Here is a 19,213-nt window from a genome sequence, read left to right as displayed (position 1 = left end):
GAGAAAATACAAAAAAAAAAAAAGTCAATTATCTACTAGATGGATAGCTGTTATGTTATTTGTAACTTTTTATATTTTTCCCAAAATGTTAAGAAATTTTTCTAAGACTTTTATTGTCTTCTTACTATATTACTTAAACATGTAATCTATATATAAAGATAAATCTCCTTATACCCGAAGAAACTTCATATAAAAAAATGCACATCTGAAAAAATAAAATTACTAGGAATAAAATATGAATGAACTTTTATGTAATCTGGTGGAAGAGCATGAAATTCATAAAACTGTGTAAGTATGACTTGAAACTACCCTAAAGTTGGCTAGATAAGCTACTAAAACAAACAAATATATGTCTGGCAAAACAAATCACAAATGAGGCTGAAAGAATAATGAACTGGTCATGGTGGTGAAGGATACTGTCACACATTTGTCAAAGCATGAATGAATTTCTAAGCAGAACTAAAGACAAAAATGAATAATAAAATATAGAGATACAACATGAAGAAATACACATAAAAACATGTGGAAAATGTTAAGAGTTCAATGGTAATAATAGAAGCTCAAGCAGACTAGGCAAAAAAGACTATCCCAACAAAGTGAGAGTATGGGAAAGGTTGTGAATGACTCTGTGAGGCTGTCAACAATCACAATTTGGTAGCACAATCACAATTACTGGTAGCACTGTCATAATGTGTATACTTTTAAACTTATTTTTCTCCTAAGTGGGAATTTATCCTGAGGAAATAACTAGACAAATACGCAAGTATACATTATAGTGTTTTATATAAACAGTAGTCTTCCAACTTGGGTACATGCACTCCTGCACTGACTTAACAGAACAAATGGGTTAGGAGTTTTAAGAGACCCAGCCACAGCGCCTCAATTTCTATCTGAATTCTTTCTGAGATTGCCTTTGTGGTCCAGGCTTTGGGCTGGTTCTCAGGAACCATACCAGTTTTCCTCTCCCCTTTCACTGAAGAGACACGTAGCTCCTAACCACCCACATCTTAATGTGGTACGTTACTCTGGGGTAAAAAAGCCTTGGGAGCAGGGAGGCAAACAAAATGCTGGAATCTATGAGAAACGTGAATGCCTCTAATAAAACCTCACATTTTTAGCTTTCATAAAATTACACTGATAGTTAATGACCATCACAAATAATTTCTGATGATGCAATAATTACTATGTGATTTTTGGACACTTAATTTAAAAGGAAAGAAAATAACTGAGTGGCATTGTAGTAATACATCTTCCATTCCCACACTCTTAAAGGTTATTTCTATGATTTTTAATTTGCTAACCATAAAGACTACTGAGGTTTCTCAATGTTTACCAGCTATAAAACCAGAAAGAATAGGAACAGAAATAATTCATTGTTTCATTCCTGCAATAAGTAGTAATGATCCAAAGATACATGAATGCATGGGGAAAAAAATCCCACCTAAGTAAATGACAGTCGTTTTCAGAACGTAAACATAAAAAGTAATTTTTAATCAAGATTTGTAACATTTGTTTTGGTCAATTATATTATTCTGATAACTATAAAGACAATTTAGAAGAAATGTTTACACTTTAAGGTTTAATAAAAGCTTAAAAATCCAATTTATATAAATACTTTTGTTGCAGATACGGAGGATAGGCCGATCGATAAAATGCTTGAAATACATATGATAAAAATATATCATCTTGAGATAAAAGTCCACAGAAGTGAAACAAAGGAATTCAAGGACAGAAAACATGATATAAAATTTCTGCAATGATATATTTCATTTGATACATTTAAGGCTGATTTAAAATCTTTGTTTTTAAAAATGCCAATATTTACAAAAAACCTCCAAAAATTACATGCTTTGCAACTATGATGAAAAAGTGAGATATCTACCTAGAAATACATGAGAAGATATATGGGTGGTTCAACATCTTGGTGGAGAGTGTGAAAGCAAAAAAGTTTTGAAGACGTTGATACAACAAGTATTTGAAAAAAGCTAGTCTATTAATAAGGAATGACTAAATAATGTATATTCATGTACTGGAATATCAAGTAGGGTATGAAAATGAATGATCTCTATGGATTGATAACAGATTATAAGATAGAGAATAAGATCTCCTCATACGATTTTTTAAAAAGCGCTTCTATTATTTTTAATTTACTGTCATAAAGACCATTGTGGTTTTCCTTTTGTAAGTAGGCTTGAACATTTTGGTCAAGGAAAAAAGTTGTGTAAGTATTCATCATCATGACGGAGAAAAGGTATCTACCAATCTCTTACAGCATCTCCAATTTTTAAGATTTCAAACCATGGGATTAAAATGGAACAGATGAAGAAATAGAGGTAGTTTCTTTGGAAAAGTGATTTTCTTTGAAAAAATAGGGGAAGATTAAGAGATAGAAACTGTTAGTTGGACATTTCTCATACCGAATGGTTTGTGACTATGGTTCGCCAATCTCCACATACTCTTGTTTTGTTAAAAATTTCCCTTATATATTTGTCCTAGAAGTTAGAAGAGACAATTACAGCAAGGTTGGAGACTTTCTGTTAACTACAGTATTAAGGGCAATAATAATTTATTGAGTGACATATGCGCCAGATGCTGTTAAGGGCTTTACATATATGAAATTAATCCTTAATTGGCCTGTGAGATATTAGCCCCAGTTTATCGACGAGGAAACTGAGGCACTGAGAGGTTCGGTTACTTGACAGAGTTAATACAGCTAGTAAGTGACTGGGCTGGATTTCAAACTCCAGCAAGTCTGACTTTAAAGCATATTCTTGGCCATTCTTCCTCTTAGTCTTCTTTATCCCTTCCACATGAGTATCCCTAATCAATAAAACTTACTGCACATCTAAGGCACTGCTGTAGCTGTGTGTGTGCAGGGGAGGGAGGTAACAACGAAGACCAAGGAAATTCATGGGATTCTCTATCTGCCACTGTCTCAGTTGAGAGTTAAAAATTACAGTAGTCCTTAACTATAGCCTTGTGGGAAGGAATGGAGGTAGGTATCAGGAGAGGAACGAGAACTTGGTTGAGTGCACACTACCAACTGGGTGCTTTCATCTCAGCACCCGATGAGATAGATGGGGTTATTGGCAGTTTTATGGGTAAGACACCTGCAGCTCAGAGGAGCTGATCTCTTTTAAGGTCAGTGTAGCTAATGTGTGAGGGCAGGGGCTGTCCATACCAGCAGGCTCTGGTTAGGGGACTACTCGCGCGCCATAGACACGTTGGTACTGTGGAAAGGAAGAGCTTTGCAGAAACTTGATATGACATGCAGTTGAGACATATTTCACATTTATAACAACACAGATAATTTGTATAAATTTATCATGGATAGATTTTGACAATATTAACAGTTGTCATGTATTTGCTTGGAGAGTTTAATTTATTGGAAAGGATAAATTTTAACCACCTATAAATGGTTTTTTCCTGGTATAAAGTAAACATATAAATATGTAATAAATTGTAATAACATTTTTTTCTGTAGTAAATTTAAGTTTCAAGTTTTTACAGTTCCTCGAAAGATTTATAAATATGTAAGCCTTTTGCTCAGAAGATAATTTATTGAAATGCTAACTTATTGTCAATTGGTAATGCCATTTTTAGGCATATGTCTAACATCTGTATTTCTCCCCTACTTAAAAAAATTACAAAATCATAATAAAATGTTACTTTTAAGACGTGTAAAACCTTTAGTAGAGGCAATGCTGATGGATGCCCTGCAGGAATACCATCGCCATCACCACCCCCACCAACTTCTGCTCTGGCTATGTGCAGGTACTGTTCCAAGTGCTTTTACATGGATTTCTCAACAGCCCTTGTAACAGATGAGGAAACTAAAGCAAGTAGAGGATAAGATCACAAAGTTAGAAACCACAGCATGCAATCTTGACGGCAAAGCCAATATTCATAAACACCTTATCCTTGGCAAAACAAACATCTCAACTAAGCAAAGATCAGTATTTTCTTATGTAAGATGTTCTGGAAATACCTGTTCAAGGCTGAAGCTTGTAAAAATAGCACTCTTTTGGCTTGCTTACATCTGGTAGCTAAGTGACCCTCAAGCTCTCAGAGGATCTATGGGAAACAATCCTACAAACTGTGGTGGACTCTGTTTCCCATACACTTTCATCTGCTGAAGTCACTTCCAAAGGTGGCTTGTCAGTCTCCTCATCCATCTGTCATGGCTGCTCCTGCTGTCAATCAAATTCTCTCACAATAGGCCCTGTCCTCATTTCACTCTATTTCATTTTGATGGTTTTCCTTGTGGAACTTTTCCTGTTTTTTAAGTCCATGCATTCCACTGAGAACTACAAAACCTTCCCAGGGAAGAGATGCTCTCGCGTGTTCTTACAGAGTCCCCTGCATCTTTACCTTTCATGGACACCGTATTCCCCTTTTGGTTAAGGTAGCAATTCTTTGAAGATTTCTGCTCTCTGGGTCATTGTGCCTCGCTATCATACCAATCTCAACATTCACGCTTTTAAAATTTTGATTGTGAAGAGATCTGATGCCACTTCAAATGCTTTCCCCCAACCATTTAGAAAAACCCAACTGTAAAATTCACTTACCATAAAAATGCCTATTTCTATGTAGATCATTTTTTATACTGGAGTTAATTCATTTTGGTACTGACAGAATCGGAAGCATTTAAACAATTTAATAATTTCATTTTCCCCCCTTGTTAACAACATTTAAAGTAGAGACAACCAAACACTCTTTGCCTGGCACTTTCTTAGCTTTTCCAGGGTGAGATCACTGCGCCCTGGCTTCCTGCAGCCTGGGCTGCAGAAAGCAGGGAAGAGCTCCCCCTACTGTGGGGCCCTGGGAGCGCTCTCTCAGTAACCGAAAACTGATGGTAGAGACAGCTTAGCCTCTTCACGCTCTGCAGCTAACACAGGTACCTCTCAATCTAAAAGCAAATACTGATTGCACATTAGCAATAAGACACGATGTGAAAAAGCTGAGCATAAACTATGCGGCTTGTTTTACATTATATACAAAAAATGTCAGGTTATATCAATGAAGTTTTAAAATGTCAAAAACTTTTCTCATCGACTATACAATCAAATTAAAGAGTACACTTGCTCTATTTGATTATATAATTTCCCTCCTTTAACCCTACTTTACTGAACAAGATAGGACAAGATATGAGACAGACAGACAGAGAGAGACATACTAAACAAGGTTACTAAAGGTGTCTACAGGCCAGAACTCAGATGTTTGCATCATGTTTTATAGTTTCATCCCTTACTAAAAGAAAAAAGCTGAAAAAGTGATACAGTATATGTTAGTTACTTTGATTTCTCTATTCCCCTTCAAATTTCTGCCTTCTCTTTCAGGATTCAAAACACTCTCAAAACACCTAAGAAAGGCCTCACAGCCTCCCATCTCCCCCTCCCTTTCATCAGCACCCTTCCTTGGGCCTGGGGACTGGGTGGGGATGGGGGTCCTGGCACTGTGCACCCACAACTGAGATGAGGTAGCCTGCAATCCTTCCAGCACTTCTCAGCACAACTCCCTACAATCGGGTTTTTCCTGCCCTCTGCTCCAAAGAAACGGCTCTTTTAAAGTCACAGTGAGTGACTTCTGTGTTGCCAGATAAAATGCTGAATTCTTAGTCCACCCTGCACAGATCTATGAGCAGCAATTCGCACGAACAGTCAAAGTTAACTCCCCTTCTCTGGGGCACTTTCTCCACTTGGACTCCAGGACCCAACTCACTGCTTCTTCTCCCCCAGAAACCATTTCTCCTCTGTCTCTTTTATTTTGCCTGAGTCTTCACATGCATTTCTCTTTTCTGTCTGCATGTACTTCCTAGGTGACCCCACTCAGAGTCGGGGCTTCACTACCACCTACCACACGCTGATCACAAGCAAATTTGTATCTGCAGCCTGGACTTCTGCTCTAAACGCCAGGCTCCTAGATCCACTTGGCTGCTCAACATCTCTACCCCATTATCTAGCAGGTCTGTTAAAACTTTCTTTTCTAAAACTGAACTCTATTTCTCCCCATAATCTGCACTTCCTGACCGTTTCCCAGCACAAGAAATTCAAACTCCATTCTTCTTGTTGCTCAGATCAAAAATTGCAGTGTCAGCTCTGATTTTCAAAATCTTATGATTTTCTGTCATGCTTTATCGTCCAACCCATCAACAGATCATGTTGGTGCTATCTTCAAAGTCTCCAGAACATGACCAGTCCTCACTTCCTCCACTGCTCCCACCCAAGTCTAAGCTGTCCTCACTTCTTCCCTGAACAGCAGCAGGAGCCTCCTCACTGGTTTGAATTTTCACCCTTGCCTCCTCACAGCAGCTGTAGTGAACCTTTTAAACAATTCAGACAATATCACTGCTTTGCTCAAAACCCTCCAACAGCTGTCCATCTCATGGAGAGGAAAAACCCATCCCGACCACTGCTGAAGGAGCCACGTGACCCAGCTAGGTGTACACCGACCTTACCTCTGACCACCCTCCCCACCCCCATCCCACTTAATGTCACCCACTTAGGACAAAACTATTTTCAGCTCTGCTGTAACAGTCTAACTCCAATTTCTTCTTGACTTGCCCCTTCCTTTCATTTGATTCTTTACTTTTTAAACGTTACTTTATCAGACAGGCCACCTCCATACCCATTCTCTTTCCCTTTTCCTGCTGTACATTTCTTATTTCTTAGCACCTGTTGCCACATGAAATATTTCTGTCTCTCTTCTGACAAGAATGTAGAGTAAAAGAGAGAAGGGGCTTTGCTGGTTCACTGCTGTATGCTGTATCTTCAGTGTTTAGGTCCACACTCTGCACTTGGAGGAGGCTGGGAGTGGGGAGTGGAGGACGTGTGGCTTAATAATTATCTGCTGAAGGAATGAATAAATGATGTAGCTGAGAGGGAGTTCAGTCCAATGATTATTTTCTTTCTTTACTCTGGTGCATGGCAAATAACCTTCATGAGGAGAATATACTGCTAACAAGACAGTGGCAATTTCAAAGCAGAAACAAAAAGTGTAGAAGAAAAACAAATAACTGAAGACTATGGTTCCTACTCAAGGATGGTATAAGAGTCACCTAGGACACTTAAAAAATATATAGGCCCAAGCCGAACCCCTGAAAAATCTGATTAAGGAAATGAGGGTGGGGGCAGGGCAGCTGTATTTTTAAAATTTCCCCCAAGTGATTCTGATGTCCAACCCCTGTTAAAACCACTTACTCAAAGGAAGCACCTCAAAAGGCATGTGGTAAACTATGCAGTAAATAAAATAACACACATTTGTTTTTTTTTTTAAACCCACATACCTGACTGGGGACTCAAAAATATAGATGTTTTTTGTTTCTTTTGGTCTTCATGTAAATGCACTGCCTAAAAAATGAAATAGACTGGTTTACAAAGTCGAAAGGAACAACATCCGAAACAGCCTGACAACTGTAACCATATCCAAGGAGAGCTGAAATTAGGCATGAGGGTGGCAGAACTTTGCACGTTAATTGAGAAGCGAGACACATATGCAGGACTCCTTAAAGCACGCCCGGCCAGCCGGTGCACAGCAAGCCTCACCGCACACCGCCCGCACCGAGGGCAGAGCAGAGGAGCCGGGGGGTCAGCCAGAAGGACGGAGGGCAGGGCCTGGGGCCGCCCAGCACCTCCTGAGCACCTGGCACAGAGCAGCTAGCACTCAGTGAGTATTTGCGGGAGAGACAGATGATGGGAGGGCTGCCTGCTCAGGTCTGAGCTAGGTTTACCTGAACAAATGTGCCAGCTGGTCTCAAAGAAGAAGGGGATCCAAATACACAGTCTGATTTAGACAGACCTGAGAAAGAAATCAGCACTTTGTGTTCCTACTTGAGATTGAAAATAGTAGCCCTGTTCTCAAACTTTCATGGCTAGGCTTCCTGTTTCCACGATAGAAGCTCCATTCAGCATATCATGTGGACAAAATTATAACGTATTTGAAGAAATAAGAGGGAGTAACCTAGTTTTCAGACGTGAAGCAGCTGACGACTTTCAACTGCTGCTGGAGGGACTCACCATACTCTAGCCCCACTCCTCCCTTCGCTATTTTGCTTTTGTATTATGATGACGACTTGATTTGTAATCAAGTCATCACAGTATAAAGCAATGTTTACACATTCAGGTCACATCGCGACTTGAATGTGTAAACACTGAATTCTGAAGAGACCAAGATTCTAGTGCTTTCGGTAGGTTTGGTAATCCCCCATCCCCGCCCCAGGATATCACCTCTCTCTTTGATTTGCTGCCGTCCTCCAGCCGGCCAGATCATTGCTCTAACTATTCTGAGGACTTCACTGGTAGACAAAATTAAAACGCGCTACTAGCTAGGAAGAAGAAATCCATCCAAGCGGGGAGAACGCAGGGCCATTCTTCCACCACTTGGTTGGACCAAAGAGGAACGCAACGCGAATGTGCTTCCTGCTCTGCGTACACACACACCTTGAATTCTTCTGAAGGGCAGCCTACAAATGTAATTTTGGTAAGACTATTACATCTTCTCTACACTGTTTACAGTTTCCTCATCTGTAAACTGGGGATATCAATAATACCACATTTATGGGGCTGTGGTGAAAATCTGATGAGATTACCCATGTGAAGTACTTAAAATAGTGCCTGACCCACAGTAAGTGCTCAGTGAGTGTTAGCTATTGCTATTATTTTAACTTCTTTAACGTATGTTACCTCTTATAAAGAAAAATCATTTTATTCTGGTTTATGTCTCTTGTGAGAGCAAAAAAATTTGAATTTGAATCTGTCTGAGTTTCTCAGAAGTCAGGCAAGCTGGCGCTGTACCTCTCATAAACATTTAAGTCCTATTTTAAACCAATAATTAAACAATTAAAAAATATACTTCTTTTCATATAAAGCTTATTATAAAAAAATAAAAAGAGCTGATCTGAAAGTTTTCTGTCTTAAGAAAAAGAAATACTATATCCCTGATATGATATAAAATGGAAGAGAGGCATTACTGTTCTAGGAACAACATAGCTTTTTAAGGAAATTGCCAGCAGTGCTGGCTTTTTTATGTTATCCATAAATATTTACATCTGAGGATGGGAACAGGGTTACTACTTTAATCAGAAACATTTCTCAGGGTTCCATTTCTACGCTAATCAAATTTCACCCACTTTCACAGGCTCGTTCTGAGAAAACAAAGCGAGAGTGTACAGACTGCTTTGTAAATCCTGACTTACCCCCTACACACGAGGTACCCTTACTCTTGATACAGTCTGTTAAAAAGGTGCCCACGATGGATGCTTCACCCATTTAACAGAAAAGGTGGATCCAGATCCGACAACTCAGAGGGGCAAGACTTATGGATGGTTTTCAACTATGGACTGATAATATATTTCTCCTCATCGTAAGAATAATCATGCTCACTGCAGAAAAGTATTAAAATGATGAAATGCAAAGATAGCCCCCTGTAACTCTCCTCTGCGGGTAGAGCCGCTGATAACCATGTAACCCATCTCTTTCTACGTGTATTTACACAACACACGTGGTTCGCGGCGCACACAGTATGCTGTCCTGAGATCACTTCAGCTGTGCCGCCCCCACGGTCGTTCAGGGTTTCCATTTCAGAAGTGCACGCACTGAGTGGCAGTGCTCAAGCGGTAGCTTGTTTTCTGGCTGCTTAGGCTTTGTTTTTTAGGTACTGGGGATGACCAGGGCTCCAATTTACTGATAATCTTATTAGAAAAGTCAACCAAATGACTTTGATAAGCCTCTCAATAAAACCAGGAATAAGTGTTTAAGACATTTAAAGGCTCAGAATTAAAGGCCAGGGGAGGTGGGTTCACCTTCTTAAAAACAAAATCTTTTCCAGTAAAGAGATCTGTTAAAGAAATGAATATAACTAAGATAGTTGAGAACTCTAAAAAAGAGATCTCCTTTGAGATGTGAGGGCAAACATCAAGGTGTGATTGGTGTCCATACCTGAAGAGCCTTTAAACTGCGGGCATTCCTTTTTAATGTGCCCTTCTCGTCCACAAATAAAACAGCGTTTTTCTCTTAAGTCTTTGTCATCCTGTCTTTTCCATTTTTCCACGGGTGGCCTGAGAACTTTCTCTCTCCCCGGGTCGACAGCTGCCCTCACTGGCTTGGCTTTCTGAGCTGTGCACTGCATGGGCTTATCTTCTTTTGCTGACACCTCCCTCTCTGTGTACTTGTTTTGAATTTCTTTGTCTTCTTTGCTTCTTTTCTCTTTGTTCTCAGGGTATCTTTGGTTCAGGGTATCGTCCTGATCTCGCCGTCGCCTCACTCTGCAGAAGATATAATACTAGTAAGAAAAATCTAAACAGAAACCTAAACAAAATACTAAGACCCCTCCAGGTTTAGGAGATAACCAGACATGGAAGGCATCACAGGGAAAACAAATTTTTTTTTTTTTTAAACAAATTTAAGTCCACATTAAGAAGTAACCTCAGGGCTTAAGGCTGTAGCTTTTCTTTTTCATTTTCATGTTTTTCTAGTGCTATAAAATCAGTTTTGGCAATTAGTGGAACTTCTTAATTCAATATCTACTTTGATAATGATGTAATGAAACTCAAATCATCCTTGGAGTGATTTCTTAAACCTTTCTGGCCCAGCAGCATTCTTTACTAGCACTGGAAACTTGTGACATGAAACTTTAATTTCACAAACAACGGTTACAGAGATTTATGTTCTTAAAATGTCAGTTACTTCTTCCTTGCCCTGCATGATCAGTGACTATTATCTGAATAAAAAATAAAGTACTAAATAATAGCCTCAAATTCCAGATGGTGAGTTATTTTAGGTAGCATGTTTTTAAATAGGAATATTATCGTCCAGTTAAAAATACTACCACCACCCAAAACCATGAATATGTCCCAAGCAAGCAACCAAAACCACATCCCCCCTCTGCCCTTCTGCAATCATTATCAGAAGAAAGGATGGCAACCAAATTGAGTAGGTCACCATAGCAATTATTAAGAGTTAAAATGCATACAGGTGAAGGGTCCTACAGTCCAGTGAGCCATCAGTGAGTCTGAATCCCAACACGGTACACCCCAGTTATTGTACATTAGAAATGTACTGAGATCCTAAAAAAATCCATTTTACTTTTCATTGACTGAAATGATTCTAAACTTCTCACTGCTATAAAAGGAAAAAATTTCGGTTTCCTCTTTTCTTCTTCCATCCCTGTTGGAGAGTGTGATAACCAAATGATGGAGTGATGATTAGGCTCGTGACCAAAATTAGGAAGGGGGACCACACCCAGAAGACTGTCTTCTGTACACCCTAGTTAACCCTAGTCATCTGCACTTAAAGCCATGCTTTAAAAATGACTTCACTTTCATTGTAAAATATCTCAAATTTATCTCAGAACTGCTGGATTTAATACAAGTTTATTTTCTGTTACAACAGCACCTCATGTAAAAACTGACACAGTAAGAAAATAAAAACAAAACCACCCCTTTTGAACATTCACTTACTTTCTCCTCAAAGGACAATCCTTCATGAAGTGTCCAATTTTCCCACAAATTCGGCAACATCTATCATTTGGGGCCAGCTCTCCTTCAGTCAGCACATCTGGATCAAAAAAGTACTCCTGGCAGAACATAAATATATAGAAGTCTGAACTATTAACGTGAGATCCAAACACCCAAAACTCACCAATATCAATCAGGGATCTTATATCTTATGTTGCTCAATAATTATTTAAAATAATCGACATAGGATTATCTCAAATAACTTTTATTAAACTGTTTAATTCCAAAAATCTAAAGCCAGTGAGTGGGTCTAATTCAGAATAGGTTTACCTAAATTCATTTTGGTTATTCCTTTTTGTCATGCAAAACGATGTTTAACCATAAAGGTAGCTCTTCCCCTAGCACACTTCTTTTTTTTTTTTTTTTTTTTAAGTTTTCTTTGAGATGGGAAGGTAGGTAATTAAGTTTACTCATTTATTTACTTTTTTTTTTAGAGGAGGTACTGGGGATTGAACCCGGGACCTCATGCACGCTAAGCATGCACTCTACCACTTTGAGCTATACCCTCCCCCACCCCAGCACACTTCCAAACAAGAGCATTACACATTCTTCCTGTGAGTCAGCTTCCTAGGATTTAGGGGAAGCTGAGCCCAGGTACAAAGGCTTCATTTTCTCATAAAATGAAAAGGCTAAAGCCTAATGAATTGAGAAACATGATCTGCATTACACAGATTTTATAGAGAAAAAGAAGCTCTGTGCTGTTGCTCTGTTGTGGCTTCTGAAGGAAAACAGCAGAGGAAAGGAAAGACAACAGTCTGGACTCTAGCCCCTTTGCCACTGAAATCAAGGTGGGCACCAGCAGAACTGGCATCAGCTGGGAGCTTGCACGACACGCAGTCTTGGGCCCTACCCCAGACCTCCTGAATCAGAATCTGCATTTTAACAAAATCCTCAGGTGACTTCCGTGAACAAGTTTCATAAGCATGGTGTAGGAGATGGCCACAGCAGTAGCTAGTGAAAACTAGATGCAGAGATGTGATCAAATGCTGAACAAGCTTGTACACCCAGTCGCTTAAGGTTCACTTAAGAAGTCTTTACTAAGAAAATTAACGTAGGAAAACCCCATTTATTCTTAACATAAAACCCTCTAGTCCTTTACTCCTTCCCCTTTTCTTTCACGGAAATGAATTTTTATAATGCCATTTTGTTTTGCTCTTTTATGTGTATGGTTTCATAAAAAGCTGAGTATCAGGTTAACTGAAAAAAGACAGATTTAGCATAGGCAGCACCTTCTCTCTCCTTGTCCTATTGAGGGATTTATTATTCTGCAAGCAGACTGGAAAATCTAGATGCTGTATGAGGCGGGTGGACAGTGTTCTTAGATATGTGCAAACTAGGTCTGCAGAGTCTGGCATGGAATTAAATGCTTGGTGGAACAGCAGTGCCACCTATGTGTGAGGAAAAGAAGCAGCAACAAAATGATTAATTTTCCCACGCAAACTCTACTTCTGGCCGTCTCTCCCTGTTCTCATACATGGTTTCAAAATAGGGATGTTTAAAAGGTTTTTTAGGAATTACTTTGTATTGCAATCATTCATCTTGGCTAGACTCACCAAACTTTCAGAGTATTTAGGTTACTACTGAAGTGATACATACAAATTAGGTGCTTAAAAGGGTTTTAGAATTGATTTTTTTGGTGTTTCCAACAGACACTTACCATTTTTGAGGGGTAGTCCTTCGGAAATCCTTTGACTGGAATACCAAATACTCTTCTACCATTAATAAATGCCTTCATTATAAAATTTGTCACTAAGAAGAAAAGAGTAAATGCTCAATTAGATGGATTAAAAGGAAAAGAGTTGGCATTAATATTTATAAACAAGGAAACTTACTTTTCCTTGATAATCCAGCTCCAAGATTATGATTCAAATCAAATGGATCTAAGTAAAGAAAATTAATGAAAACAAAAAAAAGATAATCAAATAGGAAATGCCACTACTCAGAAATTATGTGAGGTCTATATAACAAGAAAGTGTTACACATTTTATCACTAATAAAAGTATTAAATGACTGCCTTTTTAATGAGTTTCAAATCTGTAATACAGATAAGGAATATACATTTCTAATTATAAGGTAAGTTTTTTCTCAGAAATGTTCAGCAGAAAAGAGAGTATAGCTTTATATTTGAATCTTTAACAGAGTCCTTCATAATATGAGGTGTTTTATTCTGAACAAAATACTGTCTGGAGAAGACATATGAATCTGATATTACCTAATCATGCTAGTTTTAGAGGCATACAGAGGTCACAAATATACTTAAAAAATTTTAGCACTGAATTTTCCTGCTAATTAACAGCCTTTAAAAAATCATTTTAGAAAATAATTTATCACGAAGATCATAAAACACACTTATAAGATAAACGAAAGCATACACAGAAAACACACAACTGTCCCAACGACATACCAATGGTCCCCTGGATCTCAATTTCCAGTGAGAGCTTCATATAAGGACTCCCGTATGATCTTATATGTTTGCATCTCAAATGTCTTAGACAGGTTGATATATGATGCGTCTAGAACATTATTTGTTAGATGACCCAGAAAGTGGTAGGAATAATGAAAAAAATGCTGATGTCAAAGAAGTATGTGAGATCTGAATAAACTGGTTCATGAAATAAATGAAGGTAAAGCACTATTTCCAAATCAAAATATTTATATTTGATTTAAAATATATACATAAAAATTCACAATTTAAACCTTATGTGTAGACATTCAATTATTTCCAATAAATGTCTAAAAATATATTCAAGAAAGCAAAGGAGAAAACCCTTAAAACCTTTTTTGGGGGGATCATCTCATTAAGAAAATGGAGGATGTATACAGTATACAGTATATAAAAGGAGTAAAGCAGCGAGAAGAGGCCTCCTTCCGGTTATCTGTTATGCCTTCTAATGTACAGTAACTGGGGTGTATACGATCTGAGATTTAGACCCACAGTTTACTGGAGTATAGGTCGCTTCACTCAGTTTAACTCTATGCTAACAACTTGCTATGAGAAAGTTACCTATTCCAGCAGGTTGGACCATGCTTTCTTCTGGTGATTTTTATGTGTGCACGTGGAAGTGGTTTTGGTTGGTTGCTTGGTGTAGCAGAGATACTACAATATGAGCTATAGTACAGTTACACACACTACCACTACCACCATTGGAATTCCTCAGTTCTAGAGTAACCAGTCAGAAGTCACCCTTCTAATTTAGCCTGTTACTAACAGCTCATCTACAAATAATGTAAAAATTAAAAGCAAAAGATAATGAGGTTTCAAAAATTAAAAACAATATTAATAAATGGCAGATCATTAAGAACTCATTGTGATAATGGAAAAGTATAAGATAAGTTCTATGTTTTTGACATATGTGATCCTAAAAAGTTAAAACCGTATCTATAACTCACTGTCATCTACATTTAATTTTACAAATGCTCACAGTATTTTAACACTGCCAATAGGCAGAAGTGATGATAAAAGCATAACCTAAAGTAACACATTATTCAGGTGATACAAGTATATCAAAATTTTTGAAAAAGATTAAAATCAACAAAGTACATTTTAAGCCATATGTCAGTTCATTTTTAAGCATTTAAACTCCATTTTGTCTTTAAAATTAAAATCCCACAAACTGATCACTTATATGTGGAATCTAAAAAATAAAACAAATGAATGACTATAACAAAACAGGAACAGACTCAGAGATAGAGAGAACAAACTAGTGGTTACCAGTGGGGAGAGGGGCAAGATAGGGGTATGGGGTTAAGAGACACAAACTATTATATATAAAATAAATAAGCAACAAGGATATATTTGTGCAGCACAGGGAATATAGCCAATATTTTATAATAACTTTAAATGGAGTATAACCTATACAGATTTTGAATCACTATGTTGTACATGGAAAATTAATAGAATACTGTAAATCAATCATACCTCATTAAAAAAAAATCAATACTGAGCAATCATTGAAAATAATTTGGTGAATATAAAAAGACACAAAAGGGTATATCAAAGTAAAACCATTCAGGGTAAAAAGCAAGTTTGCAAATAATGAGCTCAATTATCTTTAAAAAAAAGTGTATGTGTATGTAAATATTTAAGTACACATATAAATCCATGGATTCTGGCGTTCAAGGAAAGAAGCAGCTTAAACATGGGCAAAATAAATGTCAAATTTTATACATAACCACTTATAGGTAAACTCCATCAGTAGATAGCAAATAAGGATCTTGAACACTGACTCTTAGAGGCACTCTTCAAACCCTCACTTAGGAAGGTTTTAAAAGTCCCACTATTTTGAGGCTGACTTATCTCAACTGCAACCTTATTCTCCAGTATGTGTTAAACAAAGGTAAAGGATTTGTCATGGTGAACAAAGGCTCTGGGATTTGTGAGAGGCCCCACAGGAGAGGGTCATTTAAAAATAAATCTTTAGGCTGGACACAGACAAGTCTGCCTGATGTGGACAGCTAACAGGCCAGCTGCGAGGCACATCTGATCGGTGGCTCGAGGCTGCTCCGGAAGATCTCTGCAAGGACAAAGAACACCACCCTCATAGTTTAACTTCTATATTCTATTCAATTGTAAGTTTGATTTTATTTGTACCTTCAATAACAATGTATTTTGAGGTCCACTGTTTCTTAAAAGTTGTAAGCAGACTTTTTCTCCTGATACTAATGACATGTTCTTTAAAATCAAATTCCTCTGTGTAGAAACGAAGAAGTCCCAACCAGAGCTGCCCAACAGATTCTGTATTTTTTCCATATTCTGGCCAATAGGTGGGCTAGAAACAGAAGGAACAAGAGATATCATGCTCTATAGTAAAATGTTAATATCAATATTCATTTGTATCTTAGGGAGTAAGTTTGGATTTATTTAAATTAACTAGAGTTTAAATACATAAGATTACAACTATGTAACTTTCCTATATATTTTAAAATATCATTTACATGAGTTTATTAATCTCTACCCTATGACTTAGAGTTGGAAAGAGCTCAGGGTTTTAAATGTCAAACCACAAAATGCATGTTTCTGAAAGAATTGGAAAATAAATTTTAAGAGAGTTGGTGACATCTGGTTATTAGGTCTCTGTAATTCAAAGTCTTTCCAAACTTTCTGTAGGAAACCATAGAGCAAATATTTGTTCATTTGGAATAAAGTTACCTAACCATTTGGAATTATTAGGCATTTAAGAAATCCTGGATATAGTCCCTAAAAACTCACCTGGCTTAAAAAAAATTGTTTTCAACTTCAAAGGAATCATCTGTATATACTAGTTTTTTAACTATCATAATATAAATAAATATAACAAGTGATAATACAGTTCTTGTCCATCTACACTACAGCATGGTATAGCTAACTCTCAGTCAAGGATGTAAAAAATCTTTACTATTAAAATACGTACCAGTTCATCTATTTGATCAAAAAAATAAATATTCCAGCCATCAACAAATATTTCAGGTTTCTTTTCACCTTTGTATATCTGAAATTAATTTTTAAACTATTAGTATGGATTACAAACTTAATGCATTGACACAAAAACTTGTAGGAAAATAGTTAAAAATTTATCTACAGAACCACAGAATTTTAGAGAAGGAAGAGGGCACAAAGATCGCCCAGCTCTACATGTGAAAAATACGACTTCTTTTACTGATACCTCTTGAAGGACAGGGATGACTGGCGGATTCCTCTGCTGGAGAAAATATAGCACCATAAGCGTGTATGCGTATGATGATAAGCTGCCTCTTGATGCATCACCAATGTCGCACATCTGGAGAGAAGGAAAACAGGAGCAAAGGAAAGATGACCAATGTGTTCTGCTACCTTCGCACTGTTATATTATCACTAGAAGTAAGGTGCTTCTATAGGGCACTTAACACACAAAGTACATTTTGAAATGCTAAAATATGCCAACAAAACCAAGAAAAACCCAAACCAAACCAAAAACAAAACCCCATCAAAACCAAACCAAACTAAACAAACCTCGACAAAGCTAAGGAGTTGTTAGCTACAAGTAATATTAGGTTACCATGTAAAAATTTAAGACAACAAAATTTTAGCTTGTTGAGTAGGGCTTTTCAAATAGTTAAAAGAAGTGTTTGATATGGCTACAGATCTTTAAAAATACAGACTTATGTTTTCTTTTTTTAAACTGAAGTGTAGTTGATTTAGAATATTATATTCATTTCAGGTGTACAACATAGTGATTCAGTATTTTTAAAGATTATACTCCTATCTAATGTTATTACAAAATAATGGCTACATTTTCATGTGCTGTACAATACATCCTTGTTGCTTATTTACTTTATACATAGTAGTTTGTGTCTCTTAATCCCATACCCCTGTCTCGCCCCTCCATCCTTCCCTCTTCCCACTGGTAACCATTATGGTTTGTTCTCTGTATTGGTGAGTCTGTTTCTTTTACAGACTTATGTTTTCCGCTAGGTTTGAAGATGCAATGACATTTCCTGATAAATCACAACAGGAAGCATACTCACCTTTGTAAATACTTTCATGGTATAGCACAAATATTTCACTCTGGGATCAATGGCTGAATAGGCAGATAAGAGCCTTGTGTTATGAAGGGCCTGTTAAAAGGAAAATTACACTACCAATTAGAAGGAGAAGTTTTAAGCTGGAATAGTCTGAAAAGGTTTACACTGTAATTCATTTTAGGATGAAGACATTTAGGCTGAAATTAGTATTTTTCCCCTAAAGGTAAGCTTCATTAGCTTATTAGTTAATAATTAAGAATTGTAAGCGATAACTGACACCTTGTAACTGAACTATACTTCAATTTTAAAAAAAGTAAAAAGTAAAAGGTTAAAAAAAATGGATTGATAAGTGATATCTGATCTAAGGACTCTTTATTCTAAACATTCCCAGAGAATAAGTGCTATTAAAACAATCAGTTTCCTTTAAGTTGATGTAAGATTCCCTAACCCCATCACTATTCAAATTAAATGTCCTTAGGGGCCAGAGAGGTCCCATAAAGCCCTAAAGCAAACCAGGCGTGAGACCAAAGACACACACATACACACACTCCAAAATTAAAACAAAGTTCAAGCCAAACAAAAAGCACCTGCCACTCTGACCTCATTCTAAATGAATACTAATAAATATATTTTTAAGTGAATACTAGTATTAACTCAATTCTGTTATATCCCCAGCCTCACAACACTGCCAGGCACTAAGCAAGCACTCATAAATAACTACTGAAAGAATGAATAGGATGAAACGAATGGCTTAATTTTACTTAAAGATTGTATAAGACATACTTGTTCCTTTCAGTCTCCCCAAAGAAAAAGTCTAGGGAAAATCTTACCAATGTGTTATACAAACTGATGTCCACTTCCAGACCGCTTCTCAAATGGAAGAACTTTACAATTGGCACCTTTGCTGTTGTAATAGGCAAGATGTTTCTCAGCCCTAGGTTGGAAAGTAAGACAGTATTGTTAAATACAGCAGCAGCGGGTATAAGGTGCTCTTATGTTAACATTACAACATAAAATGATGTAAAGCTGGCTTTGGCTTGTTTCACTGAATCACTAAGAGTAGTCAAAGAATTCTCTGTTACTAACAAACATCTGGGGAGACTCTTCTGGCAAAGTTTGCATTTGTTGAACACATCAATATCTGAAGTACAGGAATCAATAAGGCAGCCGCTGCCCTTCGGGAACTCACCGGGTCATGTGCATGTGGGTACGGCTGTCAGT

General features: G+C 37.3%; 1 protein-coding gene across 1 annotated transcript in view; it reads right to left on the bottom strand.

Annotated features, from left to right (window-relative positions):
• Positions 1-19,213, bottom strand: part of TUT7 (terminal uridylyl transferase 7) — a 57,502-nt gene that overhangs the window by 3,877 nt on the left and 34,412 nt on the right. The window contains 9 exon segments of the mRNA XM_006187311.3: positions 9,936-10,261; positions 11,456-11,571; positions 13,170-13,261; positions 13,345-13,392; positions 16,104-16,281; positions 16,903-16,980; positions 17,155-17,268; positions 17,996-18,085; positions 18,823-18,926. Of these exon segments, the coding sequence (XP_006187373.2) occupies positions 9,936-10,261; positions 11,456-11,571; positions 13,170-13,261; positions 13,345-13,392; positions 16,104-16,281; positions 16,903-16,980; positions 17,155-17,268; positions 17,996-18,085; positions 18,823-18,926 (1,146 nt within the window).

The sequence above is a fragment of the Camelus ferus genome, chromosome 4, assembly GCF_009834535.1.
Source record: "Camelus ferus isolate YT-003-E chromosome 4, BCGSAC_Cfer_1.0, whole genome shotgun sequence".
Lineage (NCBI taxonomy): Eukaryota > Metazoa > Chordata > Mammalia > Artiodactyla > Camelidae > Camelus > Camelus ferus.
Note: the sequence above shows the minus strand (reverse complement) of the source record. Positions and strands in the feature narration are given on the sequence as shown.